At 42.3% G+C, this 22,279-nt stretch overlaps 1 protein-coding gene across 2 annotated transcripts; it reads left to right on the forward strand.

The window, feature by feature from the left end:
* Positions 1–609: 609 nt before the first annotated feature.
* LOC120996649 lies at positions 610–21,889 on the forward strand. 2 transcript variants are annotated; one of them, XM_040426739.1, is made up of 7 exons: positions 610–711; positions 3,989–4,027; positions 7,153–7,287; positions 8,189–8,325; positions 10,983–11,181; positions 12,712–12,849; positions 21,295–21,888. In XM_040426739.1, exons 2-7 carry the CDS (start codon positions 4,003–4,005, stop codon positions 21,300–21,302), a joined length of 642 nt encoding a protein of 213 aa, XP_040282673.1. In that variant the 5' UTR covers positions 610–711; positions 3,989–4,002; the 3' UTR covers positions 21,303–21,888. The 2 variants fall into 2 exon arrangements, with proteins under 2 accessions (XP_040282673.1, XP_040282684.1); XM_040426750.1 differs by lacking the exons at positions 10,983–11,181; positions 12,712–12,849 and having other exon boundaries at positions 21,295–21,889.
* Positions 21,890–22,279: the final 390 nt, after the last annotated feature.

Here is a 22,279-nt window from a genome sequence, read left to right on the forward strand (position 1 = left end):
AAGTGGCGATATTCGCGATTAAAATTCACAATTAGAATATTCGCACCCAACACTAATGTCTATAAAAAAAATTGGAAGAAAAAATGTAATACAATAAATAAGTTGTAGTAAAATAAATAGATCCTAAGGTGAATAACCAGCACAAAATTCAATTGTTCTACAGTGGGTTTAACCATGGATAATTCCCCAAGTTTGACCACAGATTTTACTCTTTGCATTGCAAATTCTAAAATCTCAGGCCAGATCTGCAACATTTTTTTGTCATTTCACCTTTTGCCCCAGGCAGCAGGAAGGCGAGGGACATGGGTGCACCCCTGGTCTGAATTCTATAATCATGATCACATAAGAGGAGTTTCCACACTGACCTGGAAGACCCTACAGCTGCTGCCATCTCAGTGTGATACTTTTACCTTTAGGAGTCACATAGATGAGGATATGACACAACTCTTCCCAGCACTGCTCAGTGGGCGAGATAATTGTTTAGGTGTATTGCAGAGGTACAATGATGTAATTACTGAAGAATGTGGAAACACCCATTTGTCACAAGCCTTAACAGATACAAGAGAAGGTTCTTCTAGACTTCTAGACACTTAGACCAGACTGAAGAACTGCTTGAGAGATAAAGCAGCTTTTCGAAACATTTCAAGCAAGACGGTATACCAAGACTGTCAAGACTAACTCCAGCTTCTCCTCCCAATTGAGAGCTTTAAAGTATGGCATGATATATATATTTATGGTTTCTTAGCATTATGTCATAATATTTAATGATGGAAATATACCTTTAACTTTTTGCTTCCTTTAGCTTCATTTACACTTCATCATTCAGGATCCAAAACTTTCGTATAGAAAAGATCTTGACTCTGTTACCAATTGTATTCCATAGGGGCTAATGAGAGATCCATGTTTCTGCATACAAACTTATTTTCCAATATGTGGCATGCTCTACTGCAGGGATGGCCAACCTATGGCTCTCCAGCTGTTTCAAAACTACAACTCCCAGCATGCCCAGACTTGCCTTCAGCCTACAGCAGGGCATGGTGGGAGTTGTAGTTTTACAACAGCTGGAGAGCCACATGTTAAGCCATCCCTTCTCTACTGGATGCAGTGTGATGGCTATATTTTTAATCAAAGTCAATACAAACTGAAAATAGTCTGTATTTCTCCTAACTCCATCATAAACATGCACGGTCATATATGCAGGTTTTTAAAATGGGGGGATGAAAATCTGTCACTTTCAGATCCCTGACTTTCAGAGTTACTGAAATCCTACATTGCCGATCTTCATTCTCCTTAAATCTGCCATCAGAGAGAGTGGAGAGGTCCCATACATGTTAAATAATCCACAAATCCCACTGTAATCAGCAGCTTATCTGATATGGGTCATTTATGTTTGTGCTTCTGATGCAGCTAGAGATCTGTCTCTTCAGCTCACTTGAGGTTATATTTTTAATAGATTATTAAGCACATTGCAGAAGATTAATGGAGGAGTAACTGCTTTAAAAATTGTGCCATAATTAAAAGGCCTCTTTCACACGGGCGAGATTTCCACGCGAGTGCAATGCGTGAGGTGAAAGCATTGCACCCGCACTGAATCCGGACCCATTCATTTCTATGGGGCTGTGCACATGAGCGGTGATTTTCACGCATCACTTGTGCGTTGCGTGAAAATCGCTGCAAGCTCTATTTTGTGCGTTTTTCATGCAACGCAGGCCCCATAGAAGTGAATGGGGCTGCGTGAAAATCGCAAGCATCCACAAGCAAGTGAGGATGCGGTGCGATTTTCATGCATGGTTGCTAGGAGATGATCGGGATGGGGACCCGATCATTATTATTTTCCCTTATAACATGGTTAAAAGGGAAAATAATAGAATTCTTAATACAGAATGCTTAGTAAAATAGTGATTGTGTCACGGCGGACGTGCACTCAGACTAACAGTAAAACCACCAACCAGGCTCTAGGCGAGAGGTAGGGGAAGGGTCACCTCCTAACTTATCCCTGACCTCTCTCCCTGCACTGCTCAGCCCACATTCAGACCTTTGTGGTAGGTATGATGTGTCCACGTGCCTGGACTGAAACACCCTAAATTCCCTGAGATGGTGAAGAGGGGAAATAGGAGCAGCCTGCTCGCACAGAACCTGGATGGGAGAGATGACACCAAACAATCAAACAAGAAACCACACTTATCTCTCTGCGCTGGAACAGACAACCTTCCTCTCTAGCTTCCAAGACCAAAGTGATTAATATAATCCTCTCAGAGCACTGGGGTGGAGTGCTATTTAAACTCATAACCCCACCCAGTGCACCTGATGGGAGGCGGATCCAGCACAGCTCCAAAACAAAACACTAAACTCGTGCTGCTATTCTGGCCGACCTCCGCACACCGTCAGGACGGGGCATGACAGATGGAGGGGTTAAAAAAAATAAAAAATAATTTAACTCGCCTTAATCCATTTGTTCACGCAGCCCGGCTTCTCTACTTTCTTCTCTGTTCAGGAACTGGGTAAAGAACCTCTGATGACATCACTGCGCTCATCACATGGTCTGTCTCATGTGATGGACCATGTGATGAGCGCAGTGATGTCATCAAAGGTCCTTTACTCAGGTCCTGAACAAAGAAGAAAGAAGAGAAGCCGGGCTGCGCGAACAAGTGGATTAAGGTGAGTTACATTTTATTTATTTTTTTAACCCCCCAGCCCTATTTTACTATGCATTCTGTATTAATAATGCTATTATTTTCCCTTATAACCATGTTATAATGGAAAATAATAAAATCTACACAACACCTAACCCAAACCCGAACTTCTGTGAAGAAGTTCTGGTTTGGGTACCAAACATGCCGATTACATTTAAATGTTTTGCACTCGCGTGGAAAAATCGCGCATTTTCCCACGACGCACCCGCATCTTATCCGGACCAAATCCATGACGCCCGTTTGAAAGAGGCCTGAGGCTTTCCAACAGTTCTGGAACAATACTTGTGAAACCGTGATGTTTTACTTATTCCTTTTAAGTTTTCTTTAAGTATGCAGTGGGGTGCTCAGGTGTCACTCTTCTTTAACAGTCGCTCGAGTTCCTAATATAACAAAGTTAGGATTTATAACAACAGTTTTAAATTTCTTAGTTAATCATACTTTGGGTACACAGGGTGCCTCCTGATTTGTCACCAGTAGCTTTCCTGCTTCTTAGGCCTCATGCACACGACCGTTCCGTTTTTTTTGCGGTCCGCAAATTGCGGACTTGCAAAACATGGAGGCTGCCCATGTGCCTTCTGCAATTTGCTGAATGGCACAGGCGGTCCATTGTTTAAATGCCTTTTCTTGTCCGCAAATCGGACAAGAATAGGACATGTTATATTTTTTTTGCAGGGCTACGGAATGGAGCAACGAATGCGGACAACACACGGAGTGCTGTCCGCATCTTTTGCGGCCCCCATTAAAGTGAATGGGTCTGCACGCGGACCAGAACAAGGGTCGTGTGCATGAGGCCTTTCACTGACTCCTCGCTCCCTGTTTATTGCACTCTGATCTGAGGGTGATGCAACCCACATACAGGGTACATTGCTCTGGACTACACTACACATAGACCACAAAGCTGCAGGTGTCCTCTCACCAGTCTTGCACGGTTTCCTCTACCTTTGCTGGTTCTCTTCAGTGCCCTGCAGCACACTCTTCTCTGCTATTCACTTAAAATACATGTAGCATGCAGGATCAGGTCTTAGATTAGACTCTGCCCACTTCCAGTGCTTCACATACATCTTTCTTGGAAAGCAGCGTCTCTCTTGTAGTGTCTTCTCGCACAGGTTACATATTTTGCATTCTTGCCCATATTGTAGCGGTGTATGGGATATAGCTTATGTTGTCATTTCTATTTGGCTGTGTATTCTGCCTGCTACATGCATTTTCATATCAACATCTATGTTTCTGGACAGCTGTATTGTTTGTAGCTATTACAAACATATCAGCAAGTTAATTGTGTCATTGTCTTTTAGATTTTTACAAGAAAATGGCTGGATTTGCACTAACAGATGGTAAGTTTGGTGTCAATACTGATATTTTGGTCAAGTCTATAAAGAAAGAAGAGAAGTAAACATGGCTGATTAAACATTGACCCCTTAACAATCCTTTACATACTAGTACGTCATGGCAGCAAGTGACTTGCCGATCTTTGACGTACTAGTACGTCATGATGATTGGGCGGGTACAGGCGCTGAGGTGACAGGGGGCCGAAGACTACCATGGCATCACCAGGCGTTGCAAAAGCCTCGGGATCTGCCATATACAGAATCCTGTGAGACCCAGCCATTATGCACACACAGCATGTATTCTACTACATTGAAACTGGCATCAGACCCTGAAATGTTGAAGTCTCTGTACTGGGACTAAAATGAAAAGTAAAAGTTTTATAAAAAATTTAAAATAAAAATAAAACTTTACATTAAAAAAAGTGCCCCTTTCCTTTCATCAAGAGATTTTTAATAAAAAAAGAAAATAAAAAAATAGACATATTGGATATTGCCACATCCGTAACAAGCAGCTCTATTTAAATATCACATGACCTACTCCCTCCGGTGAACACCATAAAAAAAAAAAACTGTGCCAAACATCAATTTTTTTGGTCACCTTACCCAAAAAGTGTAATATTGAATGATCAATAAATCTTATGTACACAAAAATAGTACCAATAAAAACAGCTATTCATGCAAAAAAATTAGCCCCTACACAAGACGATTGGCAGAAGAAAAAATATGGTGTTCAGAAAAAGCATGATTTTTATTTTCAAAAATGCTTTTTATTGTTTAAAACTGAAATAAATAAAATAAAAAATAGACCTATTTAATATTTCTGCGTCCGTCACAACCAGCTCTATAACAATATCCCATGATTTACCCCCTCAGGTGAACGCCGTAAAAAAAAAAAAAACTCTCACTTTTTTTGGTCACCTTGCCCCAAAAAAGTGTAATATCGAACGATCAGAAATCATATGTACCCCAAAATGGTACCAATAAAACCTGTCACCTTATCCTGTAGTTTCCAAAATGGAGTCACTTTTTGGGAGTTTCTACTGTAGGGGTGTTTCCGGGGGTTCTTAAATTGCGACATGGCAACTAAAAATTATCCCAGTGAAATCTGCCCTCTAAAATCCATATGTTGCTCCTTCCTTTCTGCAATCTGCAGTGTGCCCATACAGCAATTTACAACCACATATGGGGTGTTTATGTAAACTGCAGAATCAGGGTAATAAATATTGAGTTTTGTTTTGCTGTTAACCCTTGCTGTGTTACAGGAAAATTTATTAAAATGGAAAGTCTGCAAAAAGAAGTGACATTTTAAAATTTCTCCTCTATTTTCCTTTAATTCTTGAGGAACATCTAAAGGGTTAAAAAAGTTTGTAAAATAATATTTGAATAACACGAGGGGTGTATTTTCAAAAAATGGTCTTTTATGGATGTTTTCTATTATGTAAGCCCCACAAAGTGACTTCATAACTGAATTGGTCCTTTAAAAAGTGGATTTTGGAAACTTTCTTGAAAATTTTAAAAATCGCATCTAACATTGTACTCCTTCTAACATCCCAAAAAAATTAAATGACATTTACAAAAATGATACCAACATAAAATAGACATATGGGTATGTAAAGTGGTTACTGTTTTATAATATATCACCTAAATGCAGAGAAATTGAAATTTTTAAAACTTTTGGTACATTTTGGATTTTTTTTATCAACTTTAATTTACAATTGTCATGAAGTACAATGTGTCATGAGAAAACAATCTCAGAATGGTTTGGATAAGTAGAACATTTCCAAAATTATTACCACATAAAGTGACACATCAGATTTGCAAAAAAATGGCTAGGTCCATAAGGTGAAAACTGGCCCAGGGTAGAAGAGGTTAAAAGAATGATTTGTTTTATTTTTCCAATTTTTATTTTTGCACATTGGTCTGATGGCTTCAGTGAGCATTCCATTTCAGTTATATGAAGCCTACATCTCCCCCTTTCAGCATTCTAGGCTACAATGTCCCATTTCTTCCTGCTGATATGGTTCTTCTAAGGCTAGTTTTGCACTCCCGGTATGGTTACCGTAGGCTGTTCCTGCAGGAATTGCCTGACGTTACACAATGCCCGCTGGCCCCATTGACTATAATTGGAACTGGCAGAGACACGGCATTACCCAGCAAATATGCTGCGATTAGCCTGACAAAAAATGCTGCGTGTGAATCCTGGCATATTTGCCGGGTAGCACCTGAATCTCCACCAGACCCCATTATGGTCAATAGGGCCGGCAGGCATTGCAGTAACATCCGGTAGTGCGCGATCCAGAGAGCTCCGTCAGGCTGTTCTCTGCTGGAACCTTATCGCCAGTGTGAAGGAAGCCTAAGTTATTGCATCCTGCTATCTGGGACAGTATCTGAGAGGGGGTGCATCTGCACCATTAATCACTGTAGAGCTTCTACAGCTAGAACCAGACTACAGAGGATACTGTTTATAGTCGGGTTCCTCTACTGAGCCAAAGAAATCTGTATACCATTAGAAAATACATGCAGGGGTGAAACAGGACTAAAGAGACAAAATAGGCAACTACTTTCCATACAAAAGAAATGCTTAAATGCACATGTTTTTTTATAAATAATAAAAAGGCCTCAAAAAAGTACGTTGCTTAGTGGCGTCGCAGGTCCCAATGGTGAAGTGGGTACAGTTCACACAGGTGAAAGCGTTTCTTTTGATTGGACCGCGCTGCCTCAGAAGTCACAGAAAATCCACAATCGAAGCCAGCAAGATAATCACGGACATGGGGAAGCAAACAGGCCAGTCAAAGCCTCTCCTCCTCTCCTTTCCAGGCTTCTATGGAACACCAAAATTGCATCCAATGGATCAATGGATCAATCACATTGTGAGTATAATAAAACCATTTTTTACTCCAATTTGCATGACGGTACTTCACTATTGGATGCAATTTTGGTGTTCCATAGAAGCCTGGAAAGGAGAGGAGGAGAGGCTTTGACTGGCCTGTTTGCTTCCCCATGTCCGTGATTATCTTGCTGGCTTCGATTGTGGATTTTCTGTGACTTCTGAGGCAGCGCGGTCCAATCAAATTAAATGCACATGTATTTGCTGGAACTATTTCTAATTATGCATTTTTTTCTAATTACAGATCCTTTCATAGGGGTAAAGGGATTCATAAATACTTCAAAAACAAAAATGTGGGTTAGCAATTTCCGGAAATATTTTCTTGTTGGACACCCAGAAGAGTGCACTGCCATTTTCGAATCAGATGTAGATGCTGGAGGTACAGTAGATACAATAACAGTTGTCCAGTGCGTTTAACTTTATATACACTAGTGGAAAATCAAAGAACACCTGAAAAAACGTAATGTGATTGAATTGAGATTGACAAAGTATAAACTGGGAGTGTTACTTGGTCAATGATCACCCAACCAAGATGGTGGACCCTTTACTTTCTGCAGCAGGATATATGTTGAGGCAGGATCACATTAGAACTGGGTAGGATCTCCACTTACATAGATACAGGCTGCCACTCTGGCATGATAACAGTCATACAGTTGCTGGATATCCTCCTGTGGTATGTCATTCCAAGTTTTCTCAGCTTGGCCCCATAGTTCAGCCAAGGTGGCTGTTGGTTACTGTGCATGGGAGATCCATCACCCCATTAAAAATCAGATATTCTTGATGGGGGAGAGATCTGGCAATAGAGCTAGTCAAGAGAGCTCCTGGATACCCCAAAGAGCATTTTGCGTAGTGCAGGCAGTGTTTGGGCAGACATTATGTTGTTGGAACACCTGTTGGAACATGTCTCCTGGTCAAAAAAGGCAGTAGGACTGATTCCACATTGTGATCTGGACATTCTACAGCTGGTCAGTGTTTCCTGTATGAATACCAGACGAGAACAGCCATTATAGCTAATAACGCCCAACATCATGACACCTGGTGTTTGTCCTGTGCCTCTCTGCAGTAGATGATCTCTAGCCATCCTGCGAACCCTGTGATGCATGTTTTCATATATTTTTTAAATATTTGTTGTGTCGTGGCCGAGTGTTCTATTAATGAGAAAAATTTTAGAATAATAGGAATGTAGTAAAATTTCACAAATTTTCTCATCTCTAGTCACAATTTTTGGGGTAATTAGAATACATTGCTCATTTAAACAATCATCTTTCTTTCTGTTTTAGCGGAACAAGCAACATTCTACCTAGAGACATACAGGGAGATTGGTGGTGATGGAAATGGCATTCCAGTGGCCATCAGTTGCCAAATAGGCAGTACAAATTACCTTCTGTGCATAGAATGCAATTTAGTTATTCTTAAGGTAAGATGATAAGATCCAGTACCAGATAAATATCTATTACCTATAAATTACTTGAGGTAACCCTTTAATGTGTGTATACTGGCCTCTGTTACCTTACTCAGTGTCCGCTCTCTGTCTGATTAGTGATCGGTCTTCTTCCTCTATGTGAATCTGTGGTGGCCGATGATGGAGTGAATATTCCCGTGCTTGCTGCGGAGTAGGACGGGCCTTCCTCTAGTCGGGTGTCCAATTTTTATTTTATTTTAGACTTGATAAATTCCTGCTGTTTCCCCATATCTGAGTGCCGTTCATAATTATCTTTTTGTCTCTGGATTTACCCCTTGCCTACTGTTCTGGCTATAGCTCTCCCTCCTGGCTGTGTCCCTGCTTGCCGATTTCTATTTTGTACCTTGCTGGTCATACTGGCAGGCCTACATCTAGTGAGTTTGCACCAGTTTTCTGCTACCTTCCTCTGCAGACGTAACCTGGGTCCCTAGCAGCCAAGTCCATCCGACCTTGTGGAAGTTTCTGGAGAAGAACCAGCAGTAGCCTTAGCTTCCTACCAACCAGAGTGGTTAAGGAAGACTAGTAGCAGATTATGAGTTTGCTGGCTGCGGTCCTGGACGGTGCTTAAAGGGTTTCTACCACCAGATTTTGACATATTTATGTCACGGCCACGGTTTTGGCCGTGACTCCTTGGGAGCCGCATACAGTTGCCCGCGGTTTGAGTTGTTGTTTCAACCGCAGCTTGAGGCTTGATGTTGCATGCCTCAAGTGCGGTTGCCGCGGACAACAGGTATGTGTGCGGTCCCTTTGGACTTTGTGTGCGTGTATGTATGCACTGTCGTTTGTCTGTGTGCACTCTGTGTAGTGTGTGGTGTGCACGGACACCTTTCCTGCACTGTGGTTGTCCGTGGCAACGTTTGTCGTTGTGTACATGTGGTGGCAGTGTCCCGGCCTTGGGGTTAACTCCCAGGACACGGTTGCCACCCATGTCGTTGTCTGCGGCAACAACCACAGTGTGTTTGTTGTGTTGGACACTTTCCCTTTAAGTTTGTGTTTCCCTTCCCTGGTGCTGGAAGGGTTAACTCCCTTCCCAGTGTGTGTGTGACTCACTGGGTGTGTCTGACTGCTGGGTGTGGCTTCTTGGCCTATAAAGCCTCACTGTTAGCATATGTCTGTGGGTTGCTTCAGCCATGCTTATGGCCATATTCAGCCATATTATGTCACATTAAGTTTATGTTCATCTTTATGTGTGATGTCTATGTGATGGCCATATTCAGCCATATTATGTCACATTAAGTTTATGTTCATCTTTATGTGTGATGTCTATGTGATGGTCTGTTGGGATTTTCCTGTGTTGTTTAGTGCAGCCTATGGATCTGGATTCCAGTTTGCACAGGGATCCAGTCAGCAAGGCTGTGGCAGGTAGGTGGAACTCGGATAGTTCACCTGCCATATCCGTAAGTCTGTTTGTGTTCCCCTTTTCCCTGCAGCTTGGCCAGTGAGACCCCTGTTCCTCCGTGTCCAGTAGGAACAGGCCGTCTTACCTTGACTCCTAGTTCAGGGACCGGACGGAGGGTGAGTTAGGGATCCGAGGTTCCGGAGCATGGGTCCTCCTACCTTAAAGGTCGGCCCATGCAGCTAGGAGTTAGGGTCAGGTTAGGGACGCTTTAGGAGGTGACCTGCTCCCTAATCCTGTTGTCCTGGCCGAGCAGCCATAACATCATCTGGCATCGCACGGCAGAGGATTTTCCCATCCTCAGCCGTGACAATTTAGCTGTCTGACACTAGCGATCTGCTAGTGTCTGCTGTACCTAACCGTGTTTTTGTATTACCTTTGTCTGCTGCGATTAACCTTAAAAACGTAATTTTATTTATATGCAAATGAGCCTCTAGGTGCTATGTGGGCGTCTTTTCAGCACCTAGAGGCTCCGTCTACTCACCATGTCTGCCGCCCATCTCGTCCCTCCAGCCCGCCCCTCTCGTCTATATTGACGGGCCTACATCGCGCCATCTCGGCCGAATTCTCGTGCCTGCGCCGTGCGCTTCTGTATTCGGGGCAGGCGCAATGACTGTCAGACCTCTCCCTGCACCGGCATCTTCGGCGCAGGGAGAGGTCCGACAGTCACTGCGCCTACGCCGAATAAAGAACAACCGCTCACTGTAACGAACTGTACTGCTCCGGCTCTCCAATCAGAAAGCAAGCTGTATACTGTATTCAGTTTGGGCTTATGTCTAACTGGACTAAGTAAGTTTTGAGCAAGAAAAGGCCGTATTACCTCAGTCCTGATGCAGAGCCATAGCTAGGCCTTCTTTCTCCTTTTCTCCTGGGGCAAAAACCAAATTGACTTATTGCTGCCCCTCCTAGAACCCAACTTCCCCTTCTCCCAGGTATGTCCCTGTCTTTATGGTACCTGATGAGTGACTGTGAATTTCTGGGGACCAGGCCCATACAGAAGGAAAACAACACATGTTCTGGGTGGCTGAATCATCATTCATGCATTCACTGACTAGAGTTCCAGTGACAGATCTTGATTTAAAAAAAACCATAAAGAATGTAAACATGCTTGTTACAATCACAATACAGCTTTAAGGTAGAAAAGTATAGATATCAGTAACCAACTTTATTTAACGACAGATTATGATTAATAAATTGTGATAATGAATTTCCACAGGAAACTGAATTGCCAGAAGAAATCCCAGAAGAGGCCAGTGAATATATCTTCTACAAAAGAAATTCTGATGACAAAAATGTAACTTTTGAGTCATCAGTGGAGAGAGGATTTTGCCTTGGATGCAATGAAGATGACCAGTATCTGGTGCTAAAGCCTTATCTTGAAGATGAATTTGATGCATCTAAAGCATTCCTCTTGAGTAAAAATTCACTTTGTGTTTAGTTGGAAACAACATGGTGTAAATTCAACCTTAGCATATCTTTTAGTAGTTTTATTTATTGTTTTTTGGCCTTCAGTGATGGTATAATTTTTTGTATGTTTTTAGGATCTAGCAAACCCACCAGTTCTTCAAATGTTGAAGTGTTTCAGCACTCACTAAAAGTAGCAATTCAAACAGCTCATTGATTAAGTCAGACCTCCACAAATCTGATAATCACCTATTTAATCCAAATTTATTTTACACCTTTTAATGCACTGTAGATGTGGGCACCCTATTGTAAAATATTATCTGAATTTTATGGGGGAGATTTATCAAGATTGGCATTTCCCTATGTCAGTCTTGATCCCATTGCACTGGAGTAGAGGTGAGCGAATCAATTTGCAGATTCGGAGATTCGTTTCGAATCTCAGATTTTTTAGACACTGAATCGAACCCGAATCTTTTTTGGTTCAATTCGGACGAATCTTGTAAAACTGAGCCCAGCGCATAAGCAATCAATAGTGTTCTGTCACCACCAGGCAGGAGGAAATTGCAGTCAGTTGGGGCCAAGCAATAACCACAGTTTGCGGCGGCAACTATAAAAGTAGATACAGTTACACCTGACTCTGTATCAGACCAAGGGGAAGGGGAAGGGGAAGGGCAAGGGGAAAAAAAAAAAAAAAAAAATTAACAAAACTAGATAGGAACTTTTTTTTTTTTATCTGTGTTTTAGAGGACGAGGGTGTTATATACCAATTTCCAGGGCAATTGGAGCAACTTTGGTTTGGAACGAATAGATTCAGGCCCGAACCAAACTTTTTGAAAAATTTGGCAAATCCGAAATGAACCGAATTTTAGAAGATTCACTTATCTCTTCACTGGAGTCAGATGTGACAAATTTATTATGAGGCAGATCCCTATCCCTCCATGCACTAGAAACTGAAATCTGCGCCAGCATGATGTAAACATGAGCTCTATTTATCAGCAGTTTCTGGCATCAGTTATAGTAAATCCGGCAGGCCAAGCTAAGCCCCTCCTGCTAAACCTTTTTCTCACCACTTCAGAAAAGTGAAGAGAAACCTATAAACCCCAAAATATGAAAATTAGCAGCACTCTGGTTGTTTACCTTAAAGGTTATATCCAATATTCAATCAGTGGACGTGCAGATAGTGTTAGGTTCATGCTTGCTGACCCCTGTACACACTTAATATAAGGCAACTCCAACACTCCCGTTGTCTTCAATAAACTTCCAAGTTCATTCGCCAAGTATCAGCAACATTTCGATGTCAACGACTATAGTCAAAATGTTGCGGATACTTGGTGAATAAACTTAGAACATTATTAAAGACAACAGAAAAGCTGCAGTTTCTATATAGCACAAGAAGCTTAAAAAGTCAGAAATTGTAGCGCCAATATGGCATGTGCCATGATATGCAAATGTTGTACCCCTCAATAGTGCCGTAAAAGCTTTTATAAATGTCCCATCATGTTTCTAAACTATTCTAATTATTTTTTGTTTGGCACTTGCAGAATATTCTTCAGAAAAATATTTAAAGGAAGTTACTGGGAGAAAACACCCATATCATTTCCAGAATATCCATAAAGACTTGCTTGTTGCTCACCCAAAAGAGTCCGCTGTCACTTTTGATTCAGTTGGAGATGTAAAAGGTATACTTAGGTCCAGTGTTGGTTTGAACATTGATGTGATTGGGAAATTTGATAGATTTAGCACTTTTCAACAAAAACGGAAAATCTAGACAAACGTTAAATCGGTTGTGTCAAGGGATATCTAACTGATCGGTGGGGATCTGAACACTTGGATGCCAATGATCCTGGAAATGTGGGTTCTCTTCTCTTGTACTAATGCTGCATCAAATTGCACATGCACTCCGCCACTTCATTCCTTCTCTATGCTCTGTGTTCCCCTTTGCCTTGGCCAACAAGAGGACATGGTTCAGCACCAAACGTAGTTTGGCTTCAGATGCACCAAAATTGTACCAAACTTCAGTTATATGATTTTACCATAAAGTAATCCACCCAATGTATGTCAGAAACTGAGACAAAACCTGAAGATCTAGACATATATGAAAAACCGCAGCACTCACTTGTCTTCAATTATGCAGGATTTATTCACCAACAACAATGCGACGTTTCGATCGTCATGGTCTTTCTCAAGCAATGAGAAAAACCATGACGGTCGAAACGTTGCATTGTTGTTGGTGAATAAATCCTGCCTAATTGAAGACAAGTGCGTGCTGCGGTTTTTCATATATGACGCATCCAAGGGGGAACTTCAGACTGGTTCCTAACACGGCTGGCACCACCACAAGAAAAGGTTTTATTTATTTTTTCGTTGTGCTGCTATATACATTTTTTCTATGAAGATCTAGACAAACATTACATAGGTTGTGCCAAGAATCCCCTATACACAGGATAAGGGATACTTAACTGATCGGTGGGGTCTGAACACTGGGACCCCTAAAAGTGGCCCCATGTTGTAGGCGGGTCAAATTGACTGAAGACGGGACAAACAAGTAGGCAGGGACAAGAGAAGTTGGCAGGCCCTACAATACCATAGTGCAGCACACAGAACCACCCCAGCAGAACCAAATAACACAGGGCAGCACAAAATACTGCCGCCCCAACCACAGAATTCAACTGTATCACTGTCATGAGGACGGTAATACAGTTGAGTTCAGGAGGGCACCTGTGGCCATTGAGCATCAGATCATTAGGTACCTGGCCTGTGGCCATCAAGAGGCTTCAGTGGCCCCCTGTAGGGTCTATGGCCAATCCGCTCCTGCCGATAATCCTGGAAATGTGGGTTCTCTTCTCTTGTCCTAATGCTGCATCAAATTGGGCATGCACTCCACCACTCTATTCCTTCTATATGCTCTGTGTTCCTCTTTGCCTTGGCAAACAGGGGGATGTGACTAAGCAGCAGACATGGTGTGTCTTTAGATGCTACAAAATTGTACCAAAATTCAGGTGTATGATTCTACCATAAAGTAGGCCACCTAATTAATATATGTCAAACACTGAGACAAAACAGTCCAACAGTGCACCAGATTTATGATTCCGCTCCAGCCACTGTGATAAATCTGGCATACTGTATGTTTAGAGAATCTGGTCTATGCTTTGATTATTTAGTAAATTACTATTATATTAGTAAATCAACCTCTTTGCATCGAAAAAGGTAAAGTCTGCAGCAAACATATAGAAGAGCTCTGTATAGTCTGACAGGCACTGTGTATATGTGGTCACTCTCTGGTAGGTATCATATATAAGGTACTCTGCTCTTTTGGCCCTCTTCTTTGATGAGTATGATACAGATGTGCTCTCCCTGAACATGTACCTTAAAGGGGTTTTGCCACCATTATAAATGTATTTAAAAATAAAGTATACCCTATAAATAAAAATATCAATAAATACATGTATTTAAAAAAAATATATATTTTAAAAGATATAGATGCATTTTCCCCCCTATGTTTACCTGTCCATTTCCTATGGTTACGGCCACCGCAGCAGTTACACTGCAGTGGCCGTGACTGCGCAGTTCATTCAGAACTGCTCTGTGAAGGAGACGGCCGGGCTAATCTGCTTGCTCTTTGTAGCACAGAAGCCCCCTGGCCACTCCTTGTAGTAGAAGCACTACTGACCGTTCCTTCTCAATGATGGCATCCAGTTCCTCCGCTACACCAGGATCGCAGGTTACATAGTGTGCTGAAGGAGATGGCTGGGCTAATCTGCTTGAGCTTTGTAGCGCAGAAGCCCCCTGGCCACTCCTTCTCCTTTGTAGCTAACCACTCTCCTGGCCCTCCCTCATACTGTGCTCAAGCCCATAAGAGTTATGCGGGCATGTGCAGTTCAATAAACCAGAGCCACCTCATAAAATCTCGTCACGGTTTTACAGCAGGCGCACTGGTCAGAGTTTATCCATTTTGATTTGAGGTGAAAGACAGCATTTTCTTAGTCTAGTTTTTATATGTTGGCCTTTATATAGTATTTAATAAATATATTATTATTCTCTAGATTAATTATATAAAATAGCAATATAATATAATAATAGAATAGGTAGTAAGGGGGGGCCATTTACAAATAAAAAATAAGCCCAAATTAGGCGTATATCAGTAGAAAACGAAGCAACGGTTGGTTGTGCCGTTATCTGAGACTTTGCCCAGCTCTTGCCAGGTCTAAAATTGTGGCAATGGCGTGGGCGGGGAAGGGGACGGGCCGGTAGGCTAGTCTCATTTACCATATTCTACGCCTGTTTTAAACGTAGAAAATGGTCTAAATGTAAGACAGCTTGGAATCTCTTTTACATTTAGAACCGGTGCAGGATGCGCTGAAGTTATGGAGAGACCTGCGCCTCTTCATAACTTTGGCGGAACCACCGCCGCCGTCTATGGGCCTAAGCGCCGGTCTAAATATGCCCCTTAGTGAGGTAAAAATTTTATGTAGAAGTATTATCAAATCGATTGTGCCTATAAATTCACCAATTATCTTGTATACATATGTTAATGTGCTCATGTGACTATGACGAAGCCCCTCCCACAGCCTGTGAAATCTGAGAGAAAAGAAAACAGCAGTTGGGAGGGACAGTGAGAGTAAACTCACTGCTGGCAAAACCCCTTTAATGCAAATTTGAAAGATGAAAAACAAATAAAAACCTTTATACATGTACAGCACACCATTCATTGGCCATCAATTACTTTAGGCATCGATGTTGAAAAAAGCATAAGCTTGATATATACTTTTCGTTTTTTTTACTGGATGACACTGGCGGATACCTCTGATGAATGGCATTTATTGGCCCTCCGTTGCCCGTAGTCTGCCATATTAAAAAATATACTAAATGGCACTAGGTTATATCCATTTTGTATCCTGAAAATTTGGAGTCCTTAAATGGCCGTTTTGGGACTGCAATATTGATGACTTATTCATTAATATGTAATCGATGTGAGTCCAACTCCTGGCACCCCAACCAACCAATGGTACTGCATTGCTGCTTCTATTCATCCTCCAGGTCAAGAAAAAAAATTACAATAAAGAGGTTCTCCCATGATTAATTTAAAAAATGAAAATCAGACTTCATATAGTACATGACTCTTTCTAACAAAGCTAGAACTAGCCCTGTACCTCACACGGATCCAGAGATCTCCACATTCATTGCTCTGCTAGATTTATATCAAGCTGGCGGCTCAAGGGGAGTGTCTTATCTGCTGCAGCTCAGGGGGCGTGTCCATGCTCTGCCTATCACAAATCAGGAAACAGTTTAAAGATGAAACTGAGCATGTGCGGCCATCTCAGTAAGCAGGACAAAGAGATAAGGAAAAAAAAAAAAACAGCAGGTGGTGCTATAGTTTTACATTTTATTGAATAACTAGCAGAAGGACCCAGCTTCGCTCGGGTATATTTCATCTATTACATTTAATGTTTGTGTGTGTCGTTAAAAGATATCGACAGTATCCCCCATAACAGTGACCTCTACAGTACCCCGCCTCTTCAACAGTGAACTCCACAGTCCTCGACCCCTTGACACTGCCCCCCCCACAGTGCCACACCCACTTAAAATGGGACCTCCACAGCAGCCCATCCCCTTAACTTTGACCTTCACAGAAGCCTGCCCCTTTAACAGTGAGTTTCACAGCACCCCACCCCCTTGGCAGTGACCTCCTCAGGGGCACGCCCCCTTAACAGTGACCTCCACAGTACCCCTTTCCCTTAACAGTGACCTGTTTCATAATAATACTCTATGGTGTAGCACTGTGACATGTGACATGCTGCGACTGCAGCACAACAGTCACAAAAAATCCATCCAAGATGGATTTTTCTGCAACTGTCGCGTCGCAGTCATAGCATGTCACATGTTGCAGAGCAACACCATAGACTATCATTATAAAAATTGTTGTGCGACATATGTAGCAGTGTAGTTGTGCCTTTATTGTCACGCGACACATGTCGTCGTGACCAAATGGCCATGACATGTTAACTACGCTATTATGCCAATGCCAAATTTATACACTGCCTGCCACCTGGATTTAACTAAGCAAATTGTTGTGAGCCTCCTATTGGATAATTAATGCATGGGCGATTATCTTTCAGCTGGCAACAATTTATTTAACCCCAACTGGTGCCATGAGTTGCTTCTTATTTCTTAAACAACCATGTCGAAAATCACATCTCGTGGTCGTGGAAAAGATGTTAGGCCGCTTTCACACGGGCGAGAATTCTGCGCGGGTGCAATGCGTGAGGTGAACGCATTGCACCCGCACTGAATCCGGACCCATTTACTTCAAAGGGGCTGTGTACATGAGCTGTGATTTTCACGCATCACTTGTGCGTTGCGTGAAAATTGCAGCAAGCTCTATACTGTGTGTTTTTCACGCAACGCAGGCCCCATAGAAGTGAATGGGGCTGCGTGAAAATCGCAAGCATCCGCAAGCAAGTGCGGATGCGGTGCGATTTTCATGCATGGTTGCTAGGTGACGATCGGGATGGGAAACCCGATCTTCATTATTTTCCCTTATAACATGGTTATAAGGGAAAATAATTGCATTCTTAATACAGAATGCTAAGTAAATTAGGGATGGAGGGGTTAAAAAATTTAAAAAATTATTTAACTCACCTCATCCACTGTTTCGGGCTACCCGGCTCATCTTCTTTCTTCTTCTTTGAGGACCTGGGAGGAAAAGGACCTTTGGTGACGTCACTGCGCTCATCACATGGTCCAACGGCGATAGCGCCACTCCCCATCATTGTACCCCTCAGGTTGTCTGAGTTATTTTTTTGTCCTTTGTAGGTTTCTAACTAATCAAATGTTTACAACTTTCAAGGCCTTACAACTGACATACTTAATCTGCAGTGGCTCCTTTCTCAGATTTCACTGAGGGTCACATGACCTGTGATGTCAGCTTCTCTCCCTGCTCTAATGATGTCTTGTACACAAGCCTGAGGGGGTAGGTCTGTGTACGAGATGCCACTGTGCTTCCACGCCCTCTGCACTGCCGTCTGCTGCTGTCTGCCCTGTGTCTCCCTGCTGGTTTGAAAAAATTACAATATTTTTTTCGTGGGACAACTCCTTTAACCACTACAGGACCGCCGTACGCAGGATTGCGTCTTTGCGACGGCCCTGTTATTCCGAGTGGACGCGCCGGCGCGTCATCTAGCGAGACGCGAGATTTCCTGTGAACACGCGCACACAGGTGCGCGCGTTCACAGGAACTGCAGGTAATCGAGTGGATCTGCAGCCTGCCAGCGGCGATCATTCGCTGGCAGGCTGTAGATCCGATTTTTTTAACCCCTTAAAGGTATATTAGACGCTGTTTTGATAACAGCGTCTAATATACCTGCTACCTGGTCCTCTGGTGGTCCCTTTTGCTTGGATCGACCATCAGAGGACACAGGCAGCTCTGTAAAGTAGCACCAAACACCACTACACTACACCCCCCCTTTCACTTATTAACCCCTGATCACCCCATATAGACTCCCTGATCACCCCCCTGTCACTGATCACCCCCCTGTCATTGATCACCCCCCTGTAAGGCTCCATTCAGACGTCCGTATGTGTTTTGCGGATCCGCGGATCCACGGATCCGCGGATCCACAAAACACATACGGACATCTGAATGGAGCCTGACAGGGGGGTGATCAATGACAGGGGGGTGATCACCCCATATTAGACTCCCTGATCACCCCCCTGTCATTGATCACCCCCCTGTAAGGCTCCATTCAGACGTCCGTATGTGTTTTGCGGATCCGCGGATCCGCAAAACACATAAGGACGTCTTAATAGAGCCTTACAGGGGGGTGATCACCCCATATAGACTCCCTGATCACCCCCCTGTCATTGATCACCGCCCTGTAAGGCTCCATTCAGATGTCCGTATGTGTTTTGTGGATCCGCGGATCCGCAAAACACGGACACCGCGGATCCGCAAAACACGGACACCGGCAATGTGCTTTCCGCATTTTGCCGATCCGCACATTGCCAGAACTATATAGAAAATGCATTTTTTTTGGTCACAAGTTAGCGGAAATTGATATTTTTTGTTTTTGTTTTTTTGTTTTTTTTTACAAAGTCTCATATTCCACTAACTTGTGACAAAAAATAAAATCTCACATGAACTCACCATACCCCTCACGGAATCCAAATGCGTAAAAATTTTTAGACATTTATATTCCAGACTTCTTCTCACGCTTTAGGGCTCCTAAAATGCCAGGGCAGTATAAATACCCAACAAGTGACCCCATTTCGGAAAGAAGACACCCCAAGGTATTCGCTGAGGGGCATATTGAGTCCATGAAAGATTGAACTTTTTGTCACAAGTTAGCGGAAAGGGAGACTGTGAGAAAAAAAAATAAAAAATTCCGCTAACTCGTGCCAAAAAAAAAAAAACTTCTATGAACTCGCCATGCCCCTCACGGAATACCTTGGGGTGTCTTCTTTCCAAAATGGGGTCACATGTGGGGTATTTATACTGCCCTGGCATTTTAGGGGCCCTAAAGCGTGAGAAGAAGTCTGGAATACAAATGTCTAAAAATGCCCTCCTAAAAGGAATTTGGGCCCCTTTGCGCACCTAGGCTGCAAAAAAGTGTCACACATGTGGTATCACCGTACTCAGGAGAAGTTGGGCAATGTGTTTTGGGGTGTCTTTTTACATATACTTTTTACATTTTACATATATACATTTTACATATATATTTTTTGTATAAAAAAATGGGAAAAGTTGTCTTTTAGAGATATTTCTCTCACCCAGCATGGGTATATGTAGAAAGACACCCCAAAACACATTGCCCAACTTCTCCTGAGTACGGCGATACCACATGTGTGACACTTTTTTGCAGCCTAGGTGCAAACTCACGCATTAGGGCCCCTAAAATGCCAGGGCAGTATAACTACCCCACAAGTGACCCCATTTTGGAAAGAAGACACCACAAGGTATTCCGTGAGGAGCATGGCGAGTTCCTAGAATTTTTTATTTTTTGTCACAAGTTAGTGGAAAATGATGATTTTTTTTTTTTTACTTACAAAGTCTCATATTCCACTAACTTGTGACAAAAAATAAAAACTTCCATAAACTCACTATGCCCATCACGAAATACCTTGGGGTGTCTTCTTTCCAAAATGGGGTCACTTGTGGGGTAGTTATACTGCCCTGGCATTTTAGGGGCCCTAATGCGTGAGAAGTAGTTTGAAATCAAAATGTGTAAAAAATGCCCTCTGAAATCCTAAAGGTGCAATTTGGAATGTGGGCCCCTTTGCCCACCTAGGCTGCAAAAAAGTGTCACAAATGTGGTATCGCCATACTCAGGAGAAGTTGGGCAATGTGTTTTGGGGTGTCTTTTTACATATACCTATGCTGGGTGAGAGAAATATCTCTCTAAAAGACAACATTTCCCATTTTTTTTATACAAAGTTGTCATTTGACAGAGATATTTATCTCACCCAGCATGGGCATGTGTAAAAAGACACCCCAAAACACATTGCCCAACTTCTCCTGAGTACGGCGATACCACATGTGTGACTTTTTTTTGCAGCCTACGTGGGCATGTGTTACCCAAACATTTTTTTTATTATCAAAGACATGTAGAACAATAAATTTAGAGAAAAAATTATATAGAAATGTAGTTTTAAAAAAAAAAAAATTACAACTGAAAGTGAAAAATGTCATTTTTTAGCAAAAATTTCAGTAAATTTCGATTAATAACAAAAAAAGTAAAAATGTCAGCAGCAATGAAATACCACCAAATGAAAGAAAAGGAGGTAAAATTCATTTGGGTGGTAAGTTGCATGACCGAGCAATAAACCGTGAAAGTAGTGTAGTGCAGAATTGTAAAAAGTGGTCTGGTCATTAAGGGTGTTTAAGCTAGGGGAGCTGAGGTGGTTAATGATCATTTTGGCCCATAGTCTGCATAGGAACTGTATTGAAAAAATTGCACGCTATGTGAAATGTACATATTTGAAAAATGGTTATACAAATGTAGTCTACATCAGCTTTCAGCTACAAAAATCCACAGAATATCTTTCCCGGACAAGTGTGACATTAAATGTAGCATCTGTGATCATAGATCGTGATTTTATTTACTAATAAACATTTTTCTCCTGAACAGGAGGATGAACTGCCAGCAGTTATACTAACGGACACCAGTGAATTAATTTTCTACACGAAAGCTTTTGCTAATGGGACATCATCTCTCCGGTTTGAGTCATCTTCTGTAAAGGATTTTTGCATTGCCTGGAATAGCAAAGACTCTAAGGTGATACTAAAGCAGTATTCTGAAAATAACCTTGATGAAACCATAAAAATGTCTCTTACAGAAAGGGACTAACCCAACAAAACGGATTGACTCCTCCTTTGTGATTGATTCCAAAACATTTAAATCATTCATTGTTTCACAGAGATATGACCTTGCTTTGCATTGTTATTAGAGATGAGTGAATTTTTCAAAAGTTCGATTCGGTTGATTTGCCATATTTTACAAAAAAAGTCGCTTCGTCTTACTTCGTCACGAAGTGCATTGTTTTGTAAGTAGTGGGTGCAATGACAGGGAGCTGCGATAGCGCCATTACCCATCATTGTACCCCTCAGGTTGTCTGAGTTATTTTTTTGTTCTTTGTATGTTTCTAACTAATCAAATGTTTACAACTTTCAAGGCTTTACAACTGACTTACTTCATCTGCAGTGGCTCCTTTCTCAGATTTCACTGAGGGTCACATGACCTGTGATGTCAGCTTCTCTCCTTACTCTAATGATGCCTCGTACACAAGCCTGAGGGAGTAGGTCTGCGTACGAGATGTCACTGTGCTTCCACGCCCTCTGCACTGCCGTCTTCTGCTGTCTGCCCTGTGTCTCCTTCCCACTAGATTCTTCAGGAAACTTTAACCACTCTGTAGCACACACTCAGGGCTGGAGGCTTTGCTGAGCAGCTGCAGGCAGTGAAGAGACACAGGATATTCCCTCGTCATCCTGCAGACACAGAGCTGACAGACTGGAGGAGTTCTGCAGAGCATTTCACAAGAACAGATAGGGGGAATAAATCTTGTGTGTATCAGCAGTGTCATTGTACAACTGGGACTTGTAGTTCTACACATACA

This window comes from Bufo bufo, chromosome 1 (assembly GCF_905171765.1).
Source record: "Bufo bufo chromosome 1, aBufBuf1.1, whole genome shotgun sequence".
In the NCBI taxonomy this organism is placed as follows: Eukaryota; Metazoa; Chordata; class Amphibia; order Anura; family Bufonidae; genus Bufo; species Bufo bufo.